The sequence below is a fragment of the Urocitellus parryii genome, chromosome 12, assembly GCF_045843805.1.
Source record: "Urocitellus parryii isolate mUroPar1 chromosome 12, mUroPar1.hap1, whole genome shotgun sequence".
Lineage (NCBI taxonomy): Eukaryota > Metazoa > Chordata > Mammalia > Rodentia > Sciuridae > Urocitellus > Urocitellus parryii.
Window position 1 is genome coordinate 88,833,205 of NC_135542.1, and position 23,651 is coordinate 88,856,855.

Sequence of the window (23,651 nt, forward strand, 5' to 3'; positions counted from 1 at the left end):
CCTGTCTCAGCCTCCCAAACTGCCAAACTGCTGGGATTACAGGCATAAGCCACCCCGCATGGTTTAATGTGTGTTTTATTTTGTTGTTGTTTTTTGGTACAAGGGATAGAACATGGGAGCACTTAACCACTGAGCTATATCCCCAGCCCTTTTTTGAGACACGGTCTCACTAAATTGTTTTGGCTGGTCTTGCAATCTCCTTCCCTCAGCCTCCCAAGTAGCAGGGATTACAGGCATACGCCTGAACACCTGGCTACCTAGTGTGGTTTTGTTCTGAGACAAACGGCTGAGAACTTGGAGGGGTAGGCCATAGTGTAAGATGCCTTCGTTCATACCCTCTAATATGGTCCCTAGCATCTCAAGACTGTGAGGGAGACCTGACCAGATGATCCTTTCTTGCCAGAACCCTAGAATACAACTTCAGTGGAGTCTCCAAGAGTATGGCTCTATGTCATCCCTGCTATGAGATATGAGGTGACCCATTTCAAACTGCTGAACCAATTTCCTTATATCAAATGTTCCACCTACCTCACAACACCCTTATGGACTCAGATGAGCTCACTTGTATCTTTATTTTTACGTGGTGCTGAGGATCGAACCCAGTGCCTCACACATGAGAGGCAAGCACTTTACCATTGAGCTATAGCCTCAGCCCCTCAGATGAGCTCACTTGTGAAAAAAATTTAGGTCAGTCCCTGACCTGTGCCACATTAGCACTTTCTTTTCTTCCTTACAGGAGATGGTCCTTGTCAGTCTCCTTCAAGCTACTGGAGGCTAACTCCTCTCCAGGGTTCAGGCCACCCTCCCATGATGGTCACAGCAATGTCACACAAGGTGAAAAATTCTGGGGAGGGGCAGTAAAAACTGTGCATGCATCCTATACGGGTCTTCCAGTAAAGAGTGAAGTAGGTGCTAGGGTAGAGAAAACTTCCCACAGTTCACATGAGGCAGAGGGTCACAGATGAGCCTTTGGCCATCCTTTCTTCCAAAGCCCCTCGTTGGGTTATGAAACGCATCCTAAGAAAAGAGAAGCTGCTATTAACAGCCTGAACAAGGAAACCCCAAAATCTTTTGTTTTATGGACAACGCAGGAATCACCGCCTTCTTAAAGCTGACCCTTCTGATCAGGTGGGAATTAGTGAAGACATCAATGCAGGTAGACGCAACGCCCACCACGCGCCAGACGGACTACTGGTTCAGTGAGGCGGACGGTGCTACAAGTACTTCACAAAGGAAAACCGAATTTCAGAGATGCTGAATGGCTTGCTCAAGGCTAGCAGCACACAGCAAGCGGTGGCCCGGGTGCAAACGCACAGCTCTTTTCGGGGCGCCCTATTCTTTCCCTACCTGACAGGCACCGCCCAGGTGAGGGCTGCAAAATGCTAGAAAGGGCTGACGACAAATTAGCGCCGGCACAGGGCGGGGCGGGGCCCTGGGCGCAGCGTTCCCTGCAGCGACGCGCGGTTGGGAGCTCGGGTGCTACTCGGCACCTCGTGCTCTGAGGCCGCTCCGCCGCCCCAGAGGACCTCGTGCCCACATCCAGGCGTAGGCCTGTCCGCAGGAGGGCGCAGCCGCCCAGGGTGCTAGGAAGTCGGTGCGCGACCGCCCAACGATCGCCCTCTGAGGAGCCTCGCGCCAGGCCGCTTCGTGCCCGCTTAGTCAGCAGCTCGGCTGGGCGCGCAGGTCCAGGCTGGGCCCCAGGGTGGGTCACGAGGCGGGCGCGGCCCCCGCCAGACCAGCGCGCGCAGCTTGCCCTCCTCCCTCCCGCACCTCCCCCTCTTTCCTTTCCCCTCCCCCTCTTCGCTCTCCACTCCCCTCCCTGAGAGGGCCGCAGCGCGCGCCACGTCCCCAGCCCCGCCCCCGCAAGCCACGCGGGGAACCCCGGTGACGTCACCACCTTCCAGCCCTCGCATTCCCGCGCTCTCCAGAAAAGACGCGAAGGTGGTGACGTGTCCTAGGCTCCAATACGGCTGCGCAAGCAGCGTAGGTAACTGAACGTCCTGCGGCGCCGCCTGGTGGAAGAAAGCCGCTAAGGCGGCCGGAAGCGGCGGCGCGGGCGAGGGGAGAGCGTGACTTACGTCATCGCGCGGAGGCGAGCAGGCGGCTGCCGCGTGACCAGCCCCCACCCGGGGTGTTTTAGTGTCGTCTTTTATTTTTTTTTCTTCTGCTCCCAGGATAGTGTGAAAGTTTAATTGTGCCTCCACTTTTTTTTTTACTTTGTCTCTTTTAGAATTTGTCAAGCTAATATGATTTATTTTAGAAAATTTAGATGTTAAGAAAATTACATTGTTATCAGCATTCCCAGTCATTTTTAACTATCTACCTTCCCTTGCATTGAACACAGTTGTGATCTTACTGTATAACAGTGGTATTAATTACAATAATTCCCTAGAAATGACAAAAAACATCACTTGAGCTTCAAGACTTCTTAAGAAGAGTTAAAAAAAAAATAGGTGAGATGAGTGATTCACAGCTGATGTGCTGTAACTCACATCATCCAGATGAGGAATGGGTGCAGTGTTAAATAACTTGCCCAAAGTCGTACTTTAATAAGGGTGGCGGAGCTGGGTTTTCAAATTCAGGGCTTAAGATTTGAACCTTAAAATGAAGACTGGGAAAGACAAGACTGAAAAATGAAGCTAGGGAGAAAAACCCACAGGAAATTCACAGAGCTGTGGAATCGGAATGTTTTCTACTTTTGGACGGATCAATTGGAAATATTCACAAGGAATGAGGCTAGTGCCCTCATCTGTTAGAACAACTTTATGGTAGTGTCAGAAAACCCCTCACAAGTGCATCTCAAGTGCACCAACCTCTAGCGCTGCTCTTATTAGTGGCAATGAAAGGTGGAAGGAAAGTTATGGATCAGGTCACAGTCCTACAGTTGGGCACTTTGTGTCACTTGGAAACTTGATAGAAATGCAGAATCTTGAAGACTTAGAATTTATGAATCAGAATACACCTTTTAATCAGATCCCTTTGGTGATTCCTATGCATGTTAAAAGTTTAAATGGGCCATTATAAAACAAACTCTGTGGAATCCATACTTTCAGGTTTCAGGAGCCATAGTTCCTGCCAGGAGCTGTTCTGTTCTGAGCATGAATAAGCCTCAGTAGGAAGTGGATCAGATGAACTCTTGCCCTGGATAGTGGCCCACCTCTACTCCCATGTGGTTGTCCAGCCCTATTTTAGTGTCCATGAACAGTTGTTCATTCTAAGCTGGCTAGAACTGAGTTTCTATCATCTGTAATTGAAAGACGACCAAGAGCCTACTTCATATGGATTTTTTTAGCTTACTGTCCTTGCTTTCCAAGGACAATGAATTTAAGAAAGATATTGAAGCAACACGTTATTGTAATTAGAATACTGAAGTAAAACTAAACATTTTAAAAAATATATATATTTTTAGTTGTTGATGGGCCTTTATTCATTTATTTATGCTGAGAATCGAACCCAGTGCCTCACACATGCTAGGCAAGCGCTCTACCACTGAGCCTAAACTCTAGGCCCCCTAAACATTCCTTTTAATGTGTTTCCAACAAGATATATAACCTCAAAGAGGCTGCTTACTTAAAAAAAAAAAAGGATTCAATGAGAAAAATGATGATATGAGAATGTAAAACAAAGTGCCTGGTATATGGTAAGCACATAGAAAATATATGTTCCCTTCTTTCCTCCTTGAAGACACCTTTCCATTTCTTTTTTAGTATCTCCATTCTGTGATCAGTGAATCCATAAACAGAATTTTACCAACTTAAAACTTTTTGAAGAATAAAAAAAGGAAATAAATGTCAAGTGACTAAGCAATTATAAGCATTAGTTAGAAATATCAATAATCTCTTGCTGCCCAGACCTTTTTTCCCTATATTTCACTATCAGGTCAATCTCTCCTAAAGTTTACAGTGGAATAATTAGGCCAGCATGAGGTATAATTTGGAAAAACTAGTGACACTTTGCTTTATTTGAGAACAGAATAAAAAGCATGGCTGGAACTCTGCCAAGATGGTCCTTTACCTTCTGCCCTAACTGGGGTATTAATTTTCTAACACTGTTGGCATAAGGCTGAGTGCTGCTAACTTCTTAGAGAACTAGAAAAAGGTTGAAATAAAGTCTAAGGGTGAATCTATAAGAAGGAAAGTGAGTTGGTTTTCTTTTTGTTCCTTTTAAAACTGTAGCCAGTTTTAAACTGTCCAACTTATAATGAAGATAATACAAAGCAGCACCCAAAAGGCTATTTATGAGTTTTTCTTCAGCAGAACCCGATTAGCTAAGAGCAGTTTCACTAAAGAATGGGGCCATCTAAGTGCCAAACTAGTATTTAAAGTGGTCAAGGTGAGGATGTGCAAATTTAGCAGCAAAAAAACTCTTGTTTTGCCTCAAGGGAAAGTGAGAGTGGTCAAAGGGGCCAGTTCCAAGGGCTGGTCCAGAGGGGCCCGTTGGTCTTGGTAGTCTGCCACATGCCCATTCCGGTGGTGACCATACTCAAACTTGATCCGCAGCTCGCCAATCTTGGATTGGGGAAGGATGTCTGGGATCCACTCGATGATGAAAGGTGTGGGCTCTTTTTGGTCTGGGGAAGTGTTTCCTAAAAGTGGGAGGGAGAAGGACCACTAATTAGTACAATTCCACCTGACTCTCATGGGCATTCCTTATAGCAAGAAGTGTCTTGGGATGGAACAGTCTCCTCAGCTTTGATAATCAGAAAGTTGAGAAGGGCCTACATAGTTAATGGTGAATAGAGTATCAGGTTTTCTGATCATTATAAAATTAAAACACATATTTGTAATTTAGGTCTTTCTTAACTGATATTGCAGGCTAGAGTGTCAGCTGAATGGCAGATATGAAACAAAAAATTCAGATTCAATTTTTTTTTTTTTTAAGAGAGAGTGAGAGAGGAGAGACAGAGAGAATTTTTAATATTTATTTTTTAGTTGGCGGACACAACATCTTTGTTGGTATGTGGTGCTGAGGATCGAACCCGGGCCGCATGCATGCCAGACAAGCGCGCTAGCGCCTGAGCCACATTCCCAGCCCCCAGATTCAATTTCTGTCAGTTAAAATAAGGATGGTTTTCAGGAGAAAAAGTAAAAAACAAAAATTTTTAAAATATATAATAAAAAAATGATAGAGGAGAAAGACCCTAACTAAATATATGTACAGTATACCTTTTTTTTCTCTCAGTATTACTTATTTCTGACTTCATAAACTAATATTCTATTTTTAAAAAATATTTAGTTTTTAGTTGTAGTTGGGCACAGTACCTTTATTTTATTTTTTAATTTTTATGTGGTGCTGAGGATTGAACCCAGAGCCTTGCATGTGCTAGGCGAGTGCTCTACCACTGAGCCACAACTCCAGACCCCTAATATTCTGTTTTTCACTTCACTATCTTATTCCCCCTCCATTTTATCCCCAATAACTTTTCATCCTTTCTTCTTCTTCTTCTTCTTTTTTTTTTCTTCCAGTGCTGGAACCCAGGGCCTCATGCATGCTAGGCAAGAAATAAATTATATTCTAAGACACTTCTCCTTACTGCCCCTTCTATCAAATTGTAACATAGTTTCTGAGATCTCTTTGTATCATCTTAAAACCACAACAGTTTTCACATGGCAAAGTTTCTTTTCCCATCAGAAAAGTGGCTAGTACATCTACATCTACTAAGCATTTTGTAATCAAGGACCTTAGAATCACAAAGATATAATATGTAAGATCTGCCAAACTTATTTATTTTAAAAAAAAAGTAATGCTTTTTTTTCCCACAAAATACTTATTACTATCTCTTCTTAAAGACAGAGCTGGAAAATACTACACTGGAAAGATTTTATTATGCAGGGGAAAAGAAAAGATAGGCATGACTCCTAGTTGTTTTTTTTTTTTTTTTTTTTTTCATCATTGCTCTTGAAATCCTCACTGTCTGAACAAGAAAAAAAGATAAAAATGTTTGATAGGAAATAAAATGATCATGATTTTTGTAGGTGATGTCACCAATTTTACAGAAATGGGAGGGAAGCAACTACTATTATCATTACTAAGACTTTATTAAGGTTAAGAAACTTGGTTAAGAATCTGACAAAATAATTATAATTTTCTCCTGGAATAATACACAGAGAAAAGAAGGGGCCTCTCATCTTCATGGGATATATTCTAAGACCTTCAATGGATGGTTTCCCAAACACACACACACACACACACACACACACACACACACACACTCTCTCTCTGTTGATATATACACACATATATACACATTTGTCTTGAGTCAGCCCATGTGCTATGTGAGTGAGCTATGCACATGTGAGCTTATAAAGGAACTGAACTGACATTGCTGCCTGATTGGGCTGTGCAATGTTATGTGTGCCTTTTCGGTTGCTCTGCCTTTGATCCCACAGGCACCTGAGATGGGTGTGGCTTTCTAAGCTTTCAGTCAGACTGCCGACCACAAGACATCATCAAGCAAGATTCCACCCTCCAAAATCCAATCTCTTGCCTTATTTGGGTGGAATATTCTATGAATGGCTTCTCCCCAATCAATAGGGGGGTTTCAAGTGTGCTTGCTCTCTTGCCTGCCTCTTGTCTTCCTTGCTCTCCTTGCCCTTCAGCATAGGAGCTTGATTCTTGAGGCTGCAGAGCTGTCCTGAATCCCGAAAAAGGTATTTTCTGTGTTTGTGTATTTTTTTTATTGTCAGCCCAATCCACCAGGAATGACTCTGATTCTGTTGCATATTATGACACACATATAAACTTCAATTTATATATTAGACACACTAAGAAATTAATAATAATAATAAAGTAAAACAGTTATAACAATATACCATAATAAAATTACCAGCATCACTACTCTTGTGCTTTGGGGTCATTATTAAGTAAAATAAGGGTCATCTGTCTACAAATACTGAACTGATAGTTAAGATTTAGTCTCTGAGGAGTGGGGATATAGCTCACTGGTGAAGCACTTGTGCCTAGCATGTGTGAGGCCCTAGGTCCAACTCTTGGCACTGCAAAAATAAATAAATAAATAATTTTGGCTCCTGAGATAGCTGTTAAGTGTCCAATGGGCAGGTAGTATATATATAGTATGGACTCACTGGACAAAGGGATGATTTACATCTCAGGTGGTATGGAGAAAGATTAACACCTAATTTCATCATGCTACTCAGAATGATGTGCAATTTCAAACTTATAAATTGTTGTGTTGGGAGCAGTGTTGCATGCCTGGAGTCGTAGCAGCTGAAGAGGCTGAGGCAGGAGGATCACAAGTTCAAAGCCAGCCTCAGCAACTTGGTGAGACCCTTTTTCAAAATAAAATATAAAAAAGAACTGGGAATCTAGCTCAGTGGCTAAGCAACCCTGGGTTTAATCCCCCATACAGAAAAACAAACAACAACAACAAAAGAAACTTATGAATTATGTATTTCTGTAATTTTCCATTTAACATTATCAGATAGAAGTTGACTGAGGGTAACTAAAACTACAGAAAACAGAAAATTGCAGATAAGGGTATTACTGTATACCAAAACCAAGAGCTTTCCATACAGTGGCAATAACAAGTTAGAAACAACTATCTCATTCACAAGAGCAACAAAAAAATGTAAAATGTAATATACCTAAGAATATGTTCATAAGAATCTGATAAAATAATTATAAATTATAATTTTCTCCTGGAATAATACACAGTTGAAAGAAAAGAAGGGGCCTGCTAGATAGATCACAAAGCTAGAAAAATAATTAAAACTATGGCTGGGGCTGAAGATGTGGCTCAAGCGGTAGCGCACTTGCCTGGCATGCGTGCGGCCCAGGTTCCATCCTCAGCACCACATACAAATAAAGATGTTATGTCTGCCGAAAACTAAAAAATAAATATTAAAAAATTCTCTCTCTCTCTCTCTCTCTCTTAAAAAACAAAAACAAAAAAACTATGGCTGATGTAAGGGGAAAAAAAAAAAAGGAAAATGCCCCAATATGCCTAGCATTCATTCAGACATTTAACAAGTCTTTAATGAATACCTATTATGACCAGGCATTTAGCCATCATTAGACCATGTGGTACAGTGATTAACAGGAGTGCCACAGTTCACTGCCTTGGAAGGGCTTATAGTATAGTCAGTGGAAAGAAAACTGAGTACTAGATGGTTGGTGCAGGCTCTGGAGTCCAAAATGGTGTGAGGTTGAAGCAGCACTACCACTTACTAGGTAGGTAACCCTGGGGGGGGGGAGGGGGCGCTGCACTGACCTTCTCTTCTGTTTCTTCCTCTGTAAATGGGGATTATGAAATCTACCTCTCAGTGGACTGATGAGCATAAAATGAGGAAATATAAGGCACATATAAAGCATTTAATTTTTTTTTTGGTACTGGGGATTGAATCCAGGGGTGCTTTACTGAGCCACATCCCCAGCCCTTTTTATTTTTTATTTTGAGACAGAGTCTTGCTAAGTTTCTGAAGGTCTCACTAGATTGCTGAGGCTGGTCTCAAATGTTGTGATCCTCCTGCCTCAGCCTCCTGATTACAGGTGTGTGCCACTATGCCAGGCTATATAAACCATTTAAAATAACACCTGGCACAAAGCAATTGCTAATTAAATGCTTTTTATAGACATTATTGCATAAATACCCTAATTAAAAACAAACAAACCAAAAAAAAAAAAAAACAATTCATCAAACAGAAATGACTTTTGATAGAATTCTCCCAGTGAAACATCTAGGCCTAAAGATTTCTTTTTGTGTATGTGTGTTCATTCTGAATTTAATTTCCTTAATAATAAAAAAACCCATGGCTCAGTGGCAGAGTGTTTGCCTCATACATGTGAGGGACTGGGTTCAAACCTCAGCACCACATATAAATAAGTAAAAAAATGAAGTTAAAAAAATGGTCCATGGACAACTTAAAAAATATTTTAAAAATAAAAAATACCACAAATGATAAATATGCAAAGTTAACCCTCTTTAATATTTGAGGAAAATGCAAATTAAAAGAGAATTTTTTTTAATCTATCAAATCAACAAAAATTAAAAAAGAGTTTCTCCTTTTCTCTCTCTCTCTTTTTTTTTCTTTTCCTTTCTACAGTACTGGGGATTGAACCCAGAGCCCTGTGCATGCTAGACAAGCACCCTACCAATGAACTATAGCCCTAGTCCAAGAAATGCTTAAACATGGCTAGCAGGAATACATTCTAAAAATATTACAATCTTTCTAGAGAGCTGATGGATAAAAGCCTTAATATATACATAAACTTTGACCCTCCAATTTCTTTTTTAAGACTTTGTCCCAGGGAATATCCTACATAAGTTAGAAAATAAGAAAAGTTTATTTATGAGGAAGCTAATTTCAGTACTGTTTTAGTTAATAGAAAAAAGTTTGAAACAACTTAAGTAGGGGATTGATTAGGTGACATTCCAATGAATGAATTTTATATACACGTGTGTATATGTACATATATATATAAATATATATATATATATGCATATACACACATATATTTATATGTCTTTATGTATTTTTTTCTTTTTTTGTTATTGTTGTTGCTGGGGTTCAAATCTCGGGGTGCTTTACCACTGAGCCACACCCTAGCCCTTTTTATTTTGAGACAGGGTCTCACTAAATTGCGGCTGGCCTCAAACTTGCAATCCTCCTGCCTCTTCTGCCTCCAGAGTCATTAGGATTACAAGTGTATGCCACTGAGCATGTGCAGTAATTGAGTTTTATGCAACTGCTAAAAAATATTATTGTATGCTGGGTGCAGTGGCCCATGCCTATAATCCCAGCAATTCAGGAGACAGAGGCAGGAGGATCAAGTTCAAAGTCAGTCTCTACAACTTAGTGAGGCTCTAAGCAACTTCATGAGACCCTGTCTCAAAATAAAATAAAAAATTAAACGGGCTAGGAATGTAGATCAATGATAAAGCACCTCTGGATTCAATCCCCAGTACCAAAATACAGACATACATACATAAATAACACTGTAAGTTGGGGGCGTATTCAGTGTAAAACATGTGCTTAGCATGCCCAAGACCCTGAGTTCAATCTCCAGCACCACATAACCCACAAAAAATGAAACAAACAAACAAACAAAACCTTGTGTATTCACAATAGCTAAAATGCAGAAGCAACCCAAGTGCACATCTATAGATGAATGAATAAACAAAAAGGTATATATACATACAATGGAATGTTATTCACCTTATGAAAGAAGGAGATTTTGACTTAAGCTACGAACCTTAGAGAGAACTTATGCTAAGTAACATAAGCAGGTGCAAAAGAACAGGTATTGTATGATTCCACTTATGTAGGTACTAAGAGTAGTTAAACTCAGAGACAGAAGTAGAAGGTGGGTGGCTAGGGATTTGGAGGAGGCAGGTATGGAGAGCAGAAAATGAGTTCAGTTTTTTTTTTTTTGGTGTGTGTGTGTGTGTGTGTGGTGTTGGGGATTGAACCCAGAGCCTTGTACATGCAAGGCAAGCATTCTACCAACTGAGCTATATCCCCAGCCCAGAATATGAGTTCAGTTGAGGAAAATAAAAAGTTCTGAAGATTAAGTGATGGTTACTCAGCAATGTGAATGTACTTAATGCAAAATAATTGTACACTAAAAAATAGTTTTAAGCTGGGTGCATGGCGTACACCTGTAATCCCAGTGACTTGGGAGTCTGAGGCAGGAGGATCACGAGTTCAAAGCCAGCCTCAACAAAAAAGTGAGGCACTAAGCAACTCATGAAACCCTATCTCTAAATAAAATACAAATAGGGCCGGGGATGTGGCTCAGTGGTTGAGTTTCCCTGAGTTCAATCCCTGGTACTCTTTTTAAAAAAAAGTAGTTTTAAACTGGTGTGGTGGTGCATACCTGTAATCCCAGTGACTCAGGAGGCTGAGGCCAGCTCAAACAACTTAGGAACACCCTGTCTCAAGATGAAAAATAAAAAGGGCTGCTGAGGATGTGGCTCAATGGTAAAGTGCCCGTGAGTTCAACTCTCAGTACAAAAAATTAAAAAATAAATAAAAATGGTAAATTTTCTACTATGTATATTTTTAAATAATGATAAAAAAGTTTAAAAAATAACATTAAAGACAGACATGGAGGGCTGGGGTTGTGGCTCAGTGGTAGAGCGCTTGCCTAGCATGTGTGAGGCATTGGGTTCGATCCTCAGCACCACATAGAAAACTAAATAAATAAAATAAAGATGTTGTGTCTATCTACAACTAAAAAAAAAAAAAAAAAAAAGATAGACATGGAAAGCAGTTCATCATGTAGTAATAAGTTAAAAAAAAAAAAAAGCAGCAGAAGTACATCCCATGTTTTGGAAACTCTTGATGTACAGAAGAGTCTGAAAGGATATGCACCAAGAACTTAACAGTGATGCTCCCTACTGCATGGAGGGGTGGGGATTAAATGTGGTTTTAAATTTAGTCCTTTATGTTCTATAATGAAATCTATAATTTTTCTCCAGAGAGACTCTATTTCTCTTAACATGTATGACTTCAGTAATTTTATTTTGAAGCAGTGGCTCAAATGAGACAAAATACTTTATCCCATCACTGCCTTTACGAAATGAATATATGTGTCTTTTTTTGATTAAGGTCAAGATTCAAAGCCTCAGAAAGCCAGATGTGGTGGTGCATGCCTGTAATCCCAACGACTTGGGAGGCTAAGGCAGGTGTGAGTTCAAAGCCAGCCTCAGCAATTCAGTGAGGCTCTGAGCAACTTAATGAGACCCTGTCTCAAAATAAAACATAAAAAGGATTGGGTTGTGGCTCAGTGGTTAAGTGCCCCAGGTTCAATCCCTGGTACCAAAATAACTAACTAACTAACTAACTAAATAAATAAATAATTTAAAGCCTCAGAGAGTGTAATGTACAGAGACGACCCTTGAAGGAAGAAACTCACCAACTTTGAGGAAAGTTTTTAGTTCCAAGGGTCGAAGCACTGGTTGCTTTTCTATGCGACCGTAAGTTTCTGCTATGCACTCCACTTCCACTTTGGGGCATTTAAACAGCTCATAAGTCCCATCTCGGTTCTGGATAAAGCTACGGGTGATTTCCAAGGGCATCTGGATACCAGGACAAAACAAGAAAGGTGAGACATGGAAAACTTTCAAAGTAGACAAATACCTGGATGGCAATAAATCTTTTACGATTCCTTCTTTCTTGTTAAGTGCCAATGAATTAAAACTTTCCTTTGTATTTCTGAGTAAATCCTGTTCACAAATCTGCCTTTTCTCCTTTACATCATTTCTGGCTTTCCTTAATTTGAACTCCAGCAAAATCATATACCAATTGAACCTGTAAGATCTTCACAACTACAGGGCTGCTACTGACACAGACATGCTCTAAAATCAGTTTCATTACTTCTCCTCCTGGCAGCATTCTTCTGAACAGTGTTTTGATAGCACTTACGGCTCACCTCACATCCTGTGTGCTTCACACTATCCTAGGACTGAGCCAGATAGAGTCTGAACCAAATAGCAGGGTGGCCCTGAGCAAGCTAACTTCTCAGGGCCTGTTTTCTCATCTGCAAAACTCAGTGTCTACCCATGCATGGCTGGGAGGGTAAAGGAGACAATGTAGGTAAATAATGACCAGGAAAAGCTGGTCAATGATCACTGGCTCGTTCTCCTAACCTGCCTTTGCCTTGGGTTGCTTTGATGCTTTCCTGAATGCCACCTATTCTAGGCTAGAAGCTGCCTCTGGACACCCTGCATTTAAAGTTCCCAAGTCTTTAGTGCTAACACAGGCCTTTTCCTGGGTTCATAGGAAAGTTCCATAGCTACCAAACAACTTATTCTTTTTCTGAACATAAAAATGCTTTGCCACTGAGGTAGTCTTAATGTATCAAATCACAGTATGCTGGGTTGGGGATGTGGCTCAAGCGGTAGCGCGCTTGCCTGGCATGCGTGCGGCCCGGGTTCGATCCTCAGCACCACATATAAACAAAGATGTTGTGTCTGCCGAGAACTAAAAAATAAATATTAAAAATTCTCTCTCTCTAAAAAAAAAAAAAAATCACAGTATGCTGAATTTTCTACAATATTCCTTCTCAAATTCTCAAGATCTGTTTGAAAATTTTTAAAATGTCTATTGTGTCTCTGGTGAAAGACAATGATAATTAAGGGCCATTTCTCTTGCAAAAACCAAATTACACTTTGGGAAGGAGGGTTTAATTGTACCCACTTGACTTTACAAAGAGTATATCATCTAAAGTAACTCATATCCTTTCTAGCTGCCTGCTAATCAAATCTAGGGGTCATCATAGCTACTATGGGATCATTACTGAATTTATAAGACCCTGCTTTCTGAATCTGAAGGCAGAGAAAAATTATACTTTAAGACATCTTTTTATTGTTGGTGGGATTGAAACCAGGGCTTTGTGCATGCAAGGCAAACACTTCATCATTGACTACATCTCTAGCCCTTAGAATTTTTTTTTTTTTTTTAAATTTTGAGACAGGGTTTCAGGAAGTTGTTTAGGCTGGCTTTGAATTTGTGATCCTCCTGCCACAGCCTCCCAAGTAGCTGGGATTACAAGCATGTGCCACCATATCTGTTTATGACAATTTTTTAAAGTGGGAATACCCAGTAAAATCAGAGTCAGAACTGTAACAACTACTTCTGAATAACCTCTGGCATGAAAAAAAGGAACTCAGAACTGGCAAAGATCTCAGGGAACTACTGCAAACTTACTCCCTACACTAGCTTCCCTCCCTGCCCTCCCACTACTGTAGAAATAAACTCTTACCTCTGGGGTATCTAAGATTTGCTTAACTTGTAGAATATTAGTGATATGCCAGGTGTACTTGGAAAAGGTTCCCAGCGGCAAGGCATCTTTTCGAACAAAAGCTTCAATGTAAAAAAGGGACAAAATTAGACTACCATACAATACCATTCCCTTTCACTGTATTTGCTACTCGATTTCTAGAGTTCAGTGCAATGCTACCTTTTCCTTATATAATCTCAACACTTTTTTTTTATCTTGAACATATTTTTATTGTTGCATGAATCATGCTGTATGGCAATGACTTCCTTACATATTTTTATGCATCATAATAATAGCAACTGTATGCCAAATGCTTACAAGTGCCAATTTAATCTTCAAAATAAAACTATGAAGTAGGTACTACTATCATCTCTATTTTATAGGTGAAGAAACTAAGGCATAGAGAGCCTAACAATTTCTTCCAGGGGCGAACAGTACTAACTCTTGCATTTAACTGAAGCATGTCTCAATCTAAGTTCTGTCCTGGTAAACCTCTGCCACTTTAGGCACATACTGCAGGGAGCCCCAACTCCCAAGGTGTCCACCAAAAGATTAGGAAGTTCATGGGTGGATTAAGCAGATAGCTTTGTGGAATATTACAGAAAGAACTTTCCTATAAGACCGTTAGACCCTATGTTTTAGTCAGCTTTTTCACTGCTGTGACCTAGAATTTCAAGACTTTAGTTTTTTTTTTTTTGGTACCAGGAATTGTACCAGCCCAGCTGCTTAGAGGCTCACCAAGTTGCTGAGGCTGCCTTTAAACCTGTGATTCTCCTGTGCCAGCCTCTCAAGCTACTGGGTTTATAGATGTGCACCACTGCACTCATCGAATCTCAACACTTTTAAAAAATATATATTTTTCATTGTAGATGGACACAATACCTTTATTTTATTTATTTATTGTTTTATGTGGTGCTGAGGATCAAATCCAGTGCTTCACACATGCTAGGCAAGCATTCTACCACTGAGCCACAATCCCAGCCCAAATCTCAACACTTTAAAATATATAGCAGGGTTTGGCAGATATGTGACAAATCCAGTGATAAAGATTTCTGCTATGTGAAGTCTCTAGTGCTCCTTTTGAGATCCTACTTATTTTTGCTACCTTAGACACTTGTAAAGGCATGTGCACAGGACTCCACTTTAAAATAGACTCTTACTACTTCAGATGTTACAGCTTAAATTAAATTATAATCTTTAAAATAATTACATAAACACTTGTCTTACATGCATAAAGCCCTGGGTTTAATCCCCAGCACCTCAAAAAGAAAAAAAAAAAAAAACAATTACATGGAGTTTAAGATTTCTAACATGACTGCCAATCCTGCCAATCCACTGCCTACATGCAGGATTATATGTAGTTCCACCAAAGAGCCTAGAAAAATAGACAATGGATGGGTTGAAATTACTGTATTAGGTCTCAAGTTTAAACTGGAAAAAAGACTCTACACTGTTTCAAAAGTCAGATTGTTAAGCTATGAACACAAAGATTTATATGTCCCCAAACATAGTGACCCACAGCTTGCAATGTTCAAAAAATGAGTTAAAACTCAAGAAGTCACGATTGTATCAAAGAATAATTTACTGAATAACACTAGTTTCTGTGTGTAGTTACTCTTGGCCATTTGCCACTAAATAATATTTTTTTTCATCCATTTCCTTTCCTTATTTCCTATACTATTTAATAAGTGTCTTGAGATCCCTAGAAGAGAGATGTTAATAAGTACTGGAACAATATAATAAAGTGTTAGAGTTAGGGATGTATCTCAGTGGTAGAGTCCATTCTTAGCATGTGTAAGGTCCTGGATTTAGTTCCCAGTACCAAATATATAAAGGTCAAAGCCTATAAATTACTCCTTCATCAAATGTTGAAAAAAAAAGATTTTTAAAAACCAAAATGTTTTAATTTATATATAATCCTCTTCCAAGAAGCTGGTCCAAATAACTACTAGGGCCTGCAATGCTTTTGCAGAAATTGGTTCCTAATTAGAAATTTCAAACTTACCTACTTACCTATCTATCATCAATCAATTGTTTATCTATTTTACAGTACAGAGAAGTGAACTCAGGGGAACTCAATAGCTAAAATACAACTCCAGCCCTTTTTATTTTTAGACAAGGTTTGCTAAATTGCAGAGACTGGCCTCAAACTTACAACCCTCCTGCCTTGGCCTCTGGAGTATCTGGGATTATAGGTGTGGCCACCACACCTGGTCCTGCTGTGCTCTTAATTGTTCTTTTACCAAGCTTATGTTTTCTTAATTTTTCTTCTAACCTCTTACTGGAATAAGTAAGAAAAGGGCCTTTGAAGAGTGTGGTCACTATTCCAAGAGCAAATTATTGAAGGCTTCATGCTCCAAGCATGTCTAGAAGTCCTAACCCTGAAAGTTTATACAATTTTTTTCTCAATAATTCTCTAAGGTCAAATATCCATTGCTGTTCCTAAAGGAGAATTCTGTACCTGTGGTGGAGTTGGGGAGACGTTTTTTTGCACTTCCTATTGATATTCTCTGTTGCAGCGCATCAAAAAAGGACTGAGGAATGTGGAACACCAGTGGCTCTGGTTTGCCTACAGAAATGAGAAGGAAGTCATTTAAAAAACTCAGTGGGCTTTCTGATGTGCAGAGAGAGGTAAAGGAAGAGAAATGAAGGAGCAGTAACAACCACACTCCTGGGGTTTCTTTACACAGAAGCAAAAATAAGGCTCAGATGGACCTTCATGAGTCAAGCAGTCATCATCCCTATTCTTGTGCCCTTCAATCATAAAACACATGGCAGACCCTTGTTTCCCATTAAGGATAACTTTTGAATCCCCAATTTTGTAAATATCACCATGCTCATTTTTTCTCCTTAAAGGATATGTGAAATGAGCTGAGAACATTGAGGCCAAGCTGAGGAAAACCTAATCATCTGTATCTACTTGTTTCATTCCTGCTCACTATCCCTGGTCACTTTGCTATTTGCATTCATATCTAAGCAAAGTATGCTCTTACCTGGATGGTCAGGAAAATGATTGCTGAGAGACTGCAAAACTAGGACACTGCTTATCTAGTAAGCATCAGTTGTTCTAAGAATGCTCTGAAGACAGGTAAAATATTTGAAAAGTACTGAGATCTCTCAAAGAAACCTGAGCCAACAAAAAGTCAAGAGGTACATCCAGGAAGGTCAAATTTCTTTTTATTTAAAAAAAAATTATGAAGATCAAATTTCTGTGTTTATCCACATGGTTTTGGATGTTTTCTCTCTGATTGCACTAGCCCTTGGGAGAAATGTTTAAGGAAAACTTGGAATTCATTTTTCTTGCTCCCCAGAATTCTCATTTTGTTCATTTATTGGTACTGGGGTTGGAACCTGTGGTGCGCTACCACTGAGTTACATCCCCAACTCCTTTTCTTTTTGAGACATGGCCTCAAATGTGTGATCCTCCTGACTTAGTCTCTGGAGTTGCTGGGATTACATATATGTACCATCTTGCTCTGTTTCGAGGAACTTTATTTATTTATAAATATATATATATTTTTAGTTATAGATGGACACAATATTTTTTTAAAAAAGTTTTTCAGTGGACACAACATCTTTATTTTTATTTGTATGTGGTGCTAAGGATCGAACCCAGTGCCGCACGCATGCCAGGCAAGCGCACTACCACTTGAGTCACATCCCCAGCCTGGACACAATATTATTTATTTATTTATTTTTATGTGGTGCTGAGATTTGAACCCAGTGTCTCACGCATGCAAGGCAAGTGATCTACCACTGAGCTACAACTCCAGTCCCGAGGAACTTTATTTTTTAAAATGATGTTCATTAGCTAGAATATATTCAACAAATAACATCAAGATGATATGAGGTCTGTGAAGATGTTATGAGGAGTGTTTGATGAATTGAGATGTATTGCTTGGAAAAAAGAAGACTTGTCAAGCAAGTCAAGGGGTCTATGTGTATGCAGTGGCAGGGACTGGTTTTTGGAAATGAGACCACACCTACCATGTAGCTAGAACACAGAACTAAAAGCAATGAAAAGTATTATGTTATGAGCTCAAAAAGCACTGAACAAAGCCTGGAAACCATCCACTGAGGATGTGTTCAAGGTAATGGGAAGGACCAGCTGAGTACTTGCCTCTGACATCACTGAGTTCCATTAGGCTACAACAAATCACACCCAAATCCAGCCTGCACTCTCCAATATTCCTTAGCATGTCTATGTAATCCCCCCGCCACCAGTACTGGAGTTTGAACTACTGATCTACATCTCCCGACCTTTTTATTTTCTAAACTGAGACGGGGTCTCACTAAATTACCTAGGTTGGCCTCAAACTTGTAATTCTCCTGCCTCATCCTCCCAAGTAGCTGGGGATTACATGTGTGCACCACCACTTCTGGTACCATGTTTATGTAATTTGATATAACTATTTCAGTCTCACATGTTTAGGTTTTCTATAAGCCCCCACCCCCCCACACACACACTTTGATTTTAAGTTTGAGGGTTAGAATAATCTATTTTAAAGCTTTGCTATTTCTTTTACCAAACACATAAAAATACACAGACAAGAGCAAGGGAATCTACCTTTACTTGTTATTTGCTGTGTTTTCTCTTCTATGTCTAAACTCATTTTGTAGGTGCTAAACTTTAATTATGATTAAATAAATGATTTAGTTATGATTATTCCTTTCTATCAACTTTCTACTTTCATGTGGCCCAACGCTCTCTGGATTAAAGTGCACTTATTTTTCTTATCAAAACAGAGTAGAACTATAGCAAAATTACATTAATTTCTTTTACTTTCTGCAACAGCCCAATTGGATGACCAATACTTACCATCAAACTGATAGTGCATGGTTTGATGAATACGTTCTGTCACACTGGCCAGCCAGTCTTGGAAGGATAGGGTCACTTGTGCCTCATCTAACAGCTGGCCACATGCTAGAAAAAGAAAACAAAAAAAACAAAAAAACCTTCTTCTCAATGTTATTTCTTTCAGAATAAATAAAGTTTGAAAAAGTAATATAGAGTTTGTACAGAAAAAAGTACATGAAGCTGGAATTCAAAGAAAGTAGTTGGGAGTAAGTGAAACAGATTCTGGGACATTGTTTTTTCTTTTGTTTAAAAAATTTTTTTTGGTAGTTGTAAATGAACAGCATGCCTTTATTTTATTTGTTTATTTTTATGTGGTACTAAGGATCGAACCCAGTGCCTCACATGTGCTAGATGGGAGCTCTGTCACTGAGCTGTAGCCCCAGCCCTAGGTTTTGCTTCTTAATTAACATAATAACTATACATATGTATGGGGGACAGTGTGATAATTCAATAGACCAATTGTTTTTAAAGAAATCATTGAGAAAAATAAATGAAAGTTCTTAAAGACTAGTACTTGGGAAATTGAGGCAGGAGAATTGCAAGTTTGAGGTCAACCTCAGTAATTTGGTAAGACCCTAAGAAACTTAGTAGAGGCTGTCTCAAAAAATAAAAAGAACTGGGGCCAGGCGCAGTGGTGTATGCCGATAATCCCAGCGACTCAGGAGGCTGGGGCAGGAGGATCAAGGTTTCAAAGCCAGCCTCAGCAACAGAAAGGTGCGAAGCAAACTCGGTGAGACCCTGTCTCTAAATAAAATACAAAACAGAGGGCTTGGGTTGTGGCTCAGATGTAGATCACTTGCCAAGCATGTGTGAGGCACTGGGTTCGATCCTTAGCACCACGTAAAAATAAAATAAAGGTATTGTGTCTACCCACAACTAAAAAAATAAATGTTAAAAAAGAGAAAAAACTCTCATTTAAAAAAATAAAATAAAATACAAAATAGGGCTGGGGATGTGGCTCCATGGTTGAGTACCCGAGTTCAATCCCTGGTACCACTCCCCCCCCCAAAAAAAGAACTGGGGAAGTAGCTCAATGGTAAAGCACCCTGGGTTCAATTTCCAGTACCAAAATAAATAAATAAATAAACAAACACTGCCATAACTACTATTCACTTAAACTAAAATTATATGTAAATACATACAATGATAATTTGAATGGAGGCCATTGTCCTTTTCTTTTTTAGTACAAGGGACTGAATCCTTAGGTACTTAACCACTGAGCCACAACTCCAGCCCTTTCTATTTTTTATTAAAGCCTCATTAAGTTCCTGGGGCTGGCCTTGAACTTTCAATTCTTCTGCCTCCCTATAATTGCTGCATTCCTATAATTGCTGGGGAATTATAGGAATGCGTCACAACACTCAGCATCTTTTTTCTTTGCACTGAAAGAAGTGATGAAAAATTCAAAATCTTCTATTTCATATTGTCCATGTTTACTTCCTGACTATCCAAAACCATAAATAGAAGGTGCAAGTTCTCGATAAAACAGTTATAAATATTCAATATTATAATACCATATAGCATGTATTGGTCTTGTTCTAAATTCAGGGTATAAGAGTAAGGCTGATGTCCTGATTTTAATCTGTCAGTCATAGTATATGGCCAGCCACATCACAACAAGTATTCAATAAATACTGCCAAAATTGAACTAAATTATTTCTATATAATTTATATGAACAGTTGATTCCAAAATTTTCAAGCTTAGTTAATTCTGAGTAGAGAAGAGATACATTTAAATTCATAAATTATGTTCAAAATTAAGTCATTCTACTGGCTGTAGTGCCACAAGCCTGTAATCCCAGCAGCTGAGATCAAAGGATCTCAAGTTTAAAGCCACCCTTAGAAATTCAGTGAGACTCTAAGCAACTTGAGACCCTGTCTCAAAATGAAAAACAATAGGGGGGCTGAGGATTTGGCTCAATGGTTAAACGCCCTGGGTTCAATCTCTGGAAAAAAAAAAAAATTAAGTCATTCTGTCTCATTAATTCAGAGCAACAGTCATGCCACTGCTCTTAGATATGTTTTCAAGCTTCACTGACTTTGGAAACAGTCTATATTTTATCTTTCTCAACAAATACTTTTCACTGCATAATTATAAAATATATTATTTTTTCCTTCTACTTTGAATCTCATACCAACTACATTATAGGTAAGAAGTAATAAAAGGAACACACACATTTTAAAAAACACCTGCTACCAAAACATGTTAGTAATTTTTGTTTTTATAGTGCTGGCATTTGAACCCAGGGCTTCACAAATGCTAAGTAAGTGTCCTACCACTGAGCTACACCCACAGTCCCATGTCAGTAATTTTTAATTTAAAAATATAATTTAGGGGCTAGAAGTATAGTTCAATCATAGCATGTGTAAAGCCCCAGGTTCATTCCTCAGCACTGTAAAAAAAAAAAAAGACATAATTTGGTTTTTTGTTTATTTGTTTTTAGAAATGTCTAAGGCCATTGTGTGTGTGTATGTGGGGGAGGTAACAGGGAATGAACCCAGTGGCATTCCACACTGAGTTAGATCCCCAGCCTTTTTTTTTTTTTTTTTTTTTTTTTTTTTAATATTTTTTAGTTGTCAGTGGATCTTTATTTTATTTATTTGTATGCGGTGCTGAGAATTGAACCCAGGGCTTCAAATATGTTAGGCAAGTGCTCTACACTAAGGACAACCCCAGCCCCATTTTCATTTTTGAGATAGTATGTTACTAAGTTGCAGAGGCTGGCCTCAAATTTATGACCCTCTTGCCTTAGCTTCCAAAGCAGCTGGCAAGTAGCTGGCTGTGTGTGCATAGAGTTCCATGCAATATTTTCATGCACCACCATGCCCAGCTTTTTTTTTTTTTTTTTTTTTGTACTGGGGATTAAATCCAGGGACACACTACTACTGAGTTATATCCCTATCTCTTTTTGTTCTTTTATTTTGAAACAGGTCTCGCTTAGTTGCTTAGGGATTTGCTAAATTGCAAAGTCTGGCCTTGAACATCTTGTGATCCTCCTGTCTTAGCCTGCTGAGAGGCTGAGATTACAGGCGTGCACCACTGTGCCTGGCTCCATGCCCAGCTTTAAGGCTTTTCTTTTTTTTTTCCTAATATTTATTTTTTAGTTGTAGCTGGACACAATATCTTTATTTATTTATTTATATGTCGTGCTGAGGATCAAACCCAGGGCCTAATGCTGAGCCATAATCCCAGCCCCCAGCTTTAAGGCTTTTCAAATGTTGTTTAAAAACATTTTTGAGTCGGGTGCAGTGGCACACACCTGTAATCCCAGTGGCTCGGAAGGTTGAGACAAGAGGATCGTGAATTCAAAGCCAGACTCAGCAATGTTGAGGCGCTTAGCAACTCATTGAGACCCTGTCTCTAAATAAAATACAAAATAGGGCTGGGGATGTGGCTCAGTGGTTGAGTGCCTCTGTGTGGCTTGGGAGGCTGAGGCAGGAGGATCGAAAGTTCAAAGCCAGCCTCAGCAAAGGCGAGATGCTACACAACTCAGCGAGACCCTGTCTCTTAATAAAATACAAAACAGGGCTGGGGATGTGGCTCAGTGGTTGAGTGCCACTGATTAAATCCCTGGTACCCCCCAAACAAAACAAAACCAAAAACATTTTTGAGATAATTATATATGCAATTATAAGAAACTTAAAGTTTATATACCCTACACCCAGATTTCCCCAATAATATTTTGTAAAATTATAGTACAATATCACAATCAGGTCAACGACATGGAGGCAATCCAGTGAGCTTATTCATATTTCACCCGTTTTACATGGACTTGTGTGGTGTGTGTGTATAGTTCCATGCAATATTATCATGTGTAGATTTGTGTGACTGCCGCTACAGACAATACATAAAACAATTCTGTTCCAAGACTCCTTTCTATTTACCACACCTGGCAGCATCTATTAATCTATTTTTGGTCTCTATGATTTTAGTTGTAATTTATTTTTGAGCATGATTTGAAATTGTTGGAAAAGGAAAGACCCAAGCTCAGATAAATTCATGTACAAGTGTTTATAACATCAGCACTTTTTGGGAGAGACAACATGCAGAATGTCTTGATTACACTGCTTCTGACTTTAGGGTGACTTATCACCACTGCAGCCTATTCTAGGGAAGGGAAACTTACCCTGCCTTTTTAATGAAGAAGCAACCACGGGTTTTTTCAGGCCACTCTTCCTTAGATTACTGCTCACTGCATCTGGAGGCATTAGTGAATTGTTCATCTGTGCACCTGAATCACAAATTATTTACAGTATTTAAACGTATCTGCAGAATATATATTGACTAGATATTAATTTCTAAGGATTCTAAAACATATAATCAATCTGTCTTTGCTAATTTCTAGGCTACCTTCACAGGTTTGTTTGTTTTTTTAATTTATATATGACAGCGGAATACACTACAATTTATATTACACATATAGAACACAATTTTTCATATCTCTGGTTGTATACAAAGTATAGTCACACCAATTAGTGTCTTCATCCATGTACTTTGGATAATGATGACCATCATATTCCACCATCATTTTTAACCCCATGCCCTCCCTTCCCTTTCCACCCCTCTGCGCTATCTAGAGTTTGTCTATTCCTTCCATGCTTTCCCTCCCTACCCCACCACGAATCAGCCTCCTTATAACAGAGAAAACATTCGGCATTTGGTTTGTTGGGATTGGCTAACTTCACTTAGCATTATCTCCTCCAATGCCATCCATTTACCTGCAAATGCCATGATTTTATTCTCAATCCTTAGCAGGAAGAGTGAAGCAGGTGACATCACTATACCAGACCTTAAACTATACTACAGAGCAATAGCAACAAAAACAGCATGGTATTGGCACCAAAACAGACTGGTAAACCAATGGTCAGAATAGAGGACACAGAGACGAACCCACAAAATTACAATTATATTATATCAGACAAAGGTGCCAAAAACATGCATTGGAGAAAAGATAGCCTCTTTAACAAATGGTGCTGGGAAAACTGGAAATCCTTATGCAACAAAATGAAATTAAACTCCTATCTCTCACCATGCACAAAACTCAACTCA

The 23,651-nt window shown here is 39.3% G+C and overlaps 1 protein-coding gene across 8 annotated transcripts in view; it reads right to left on the reverse strand.

The window, feature by feature from the left end:
* Nucleotides 1–2,987: 2,987 nt before the first annotated feature.
* The window catches only part of C12H2orf42 (chromosome 12 C2orf42 homolog), a 34,800-nt gene continuing 14,136 nt past the window's right edge, over nt 2,988–23,651 (reverse strand). For 4 of the 8 annotated variants that reach the window (XM_026405102.2, XM_026405103.2, XM_077791828.1 and 1 more), the window contains 6 exons: nt 22,729–22,833; nt 18,563–18,667; nt 16,205–16,312; nt 13,726–13,826; nt 11,878–12,040; nt 2,989–4,585 (listed from right to left, as the gene is read on the reverse strand). In XM_026405102.2, the coding sequence (XP_026260887.1) occupies nt 4,377–4,585; nt 11,878–12,040; nt 13,726–13,826; nt 16,205–16,312; nt 18,563–18,667; nt 22,729–22,833 (791 nt within the window). In that variant the 3' untranslated portion in view covers nt 2,989–4,376. Of the gene's footprint in view, nt 4,586–10,819; nt 10,892–11,877; nt 12,041–13,725; nt 13,827–16,204; nt 16,313–18,562; nt 18,668–22,728; nt 22,834–23,651 lie in introns of those variants that run through there. The other 4 variants (XM_026405106.2, XM_026405107.2, XM_026405109.2 and 1 more) reach the window with 3 other exon arrangements.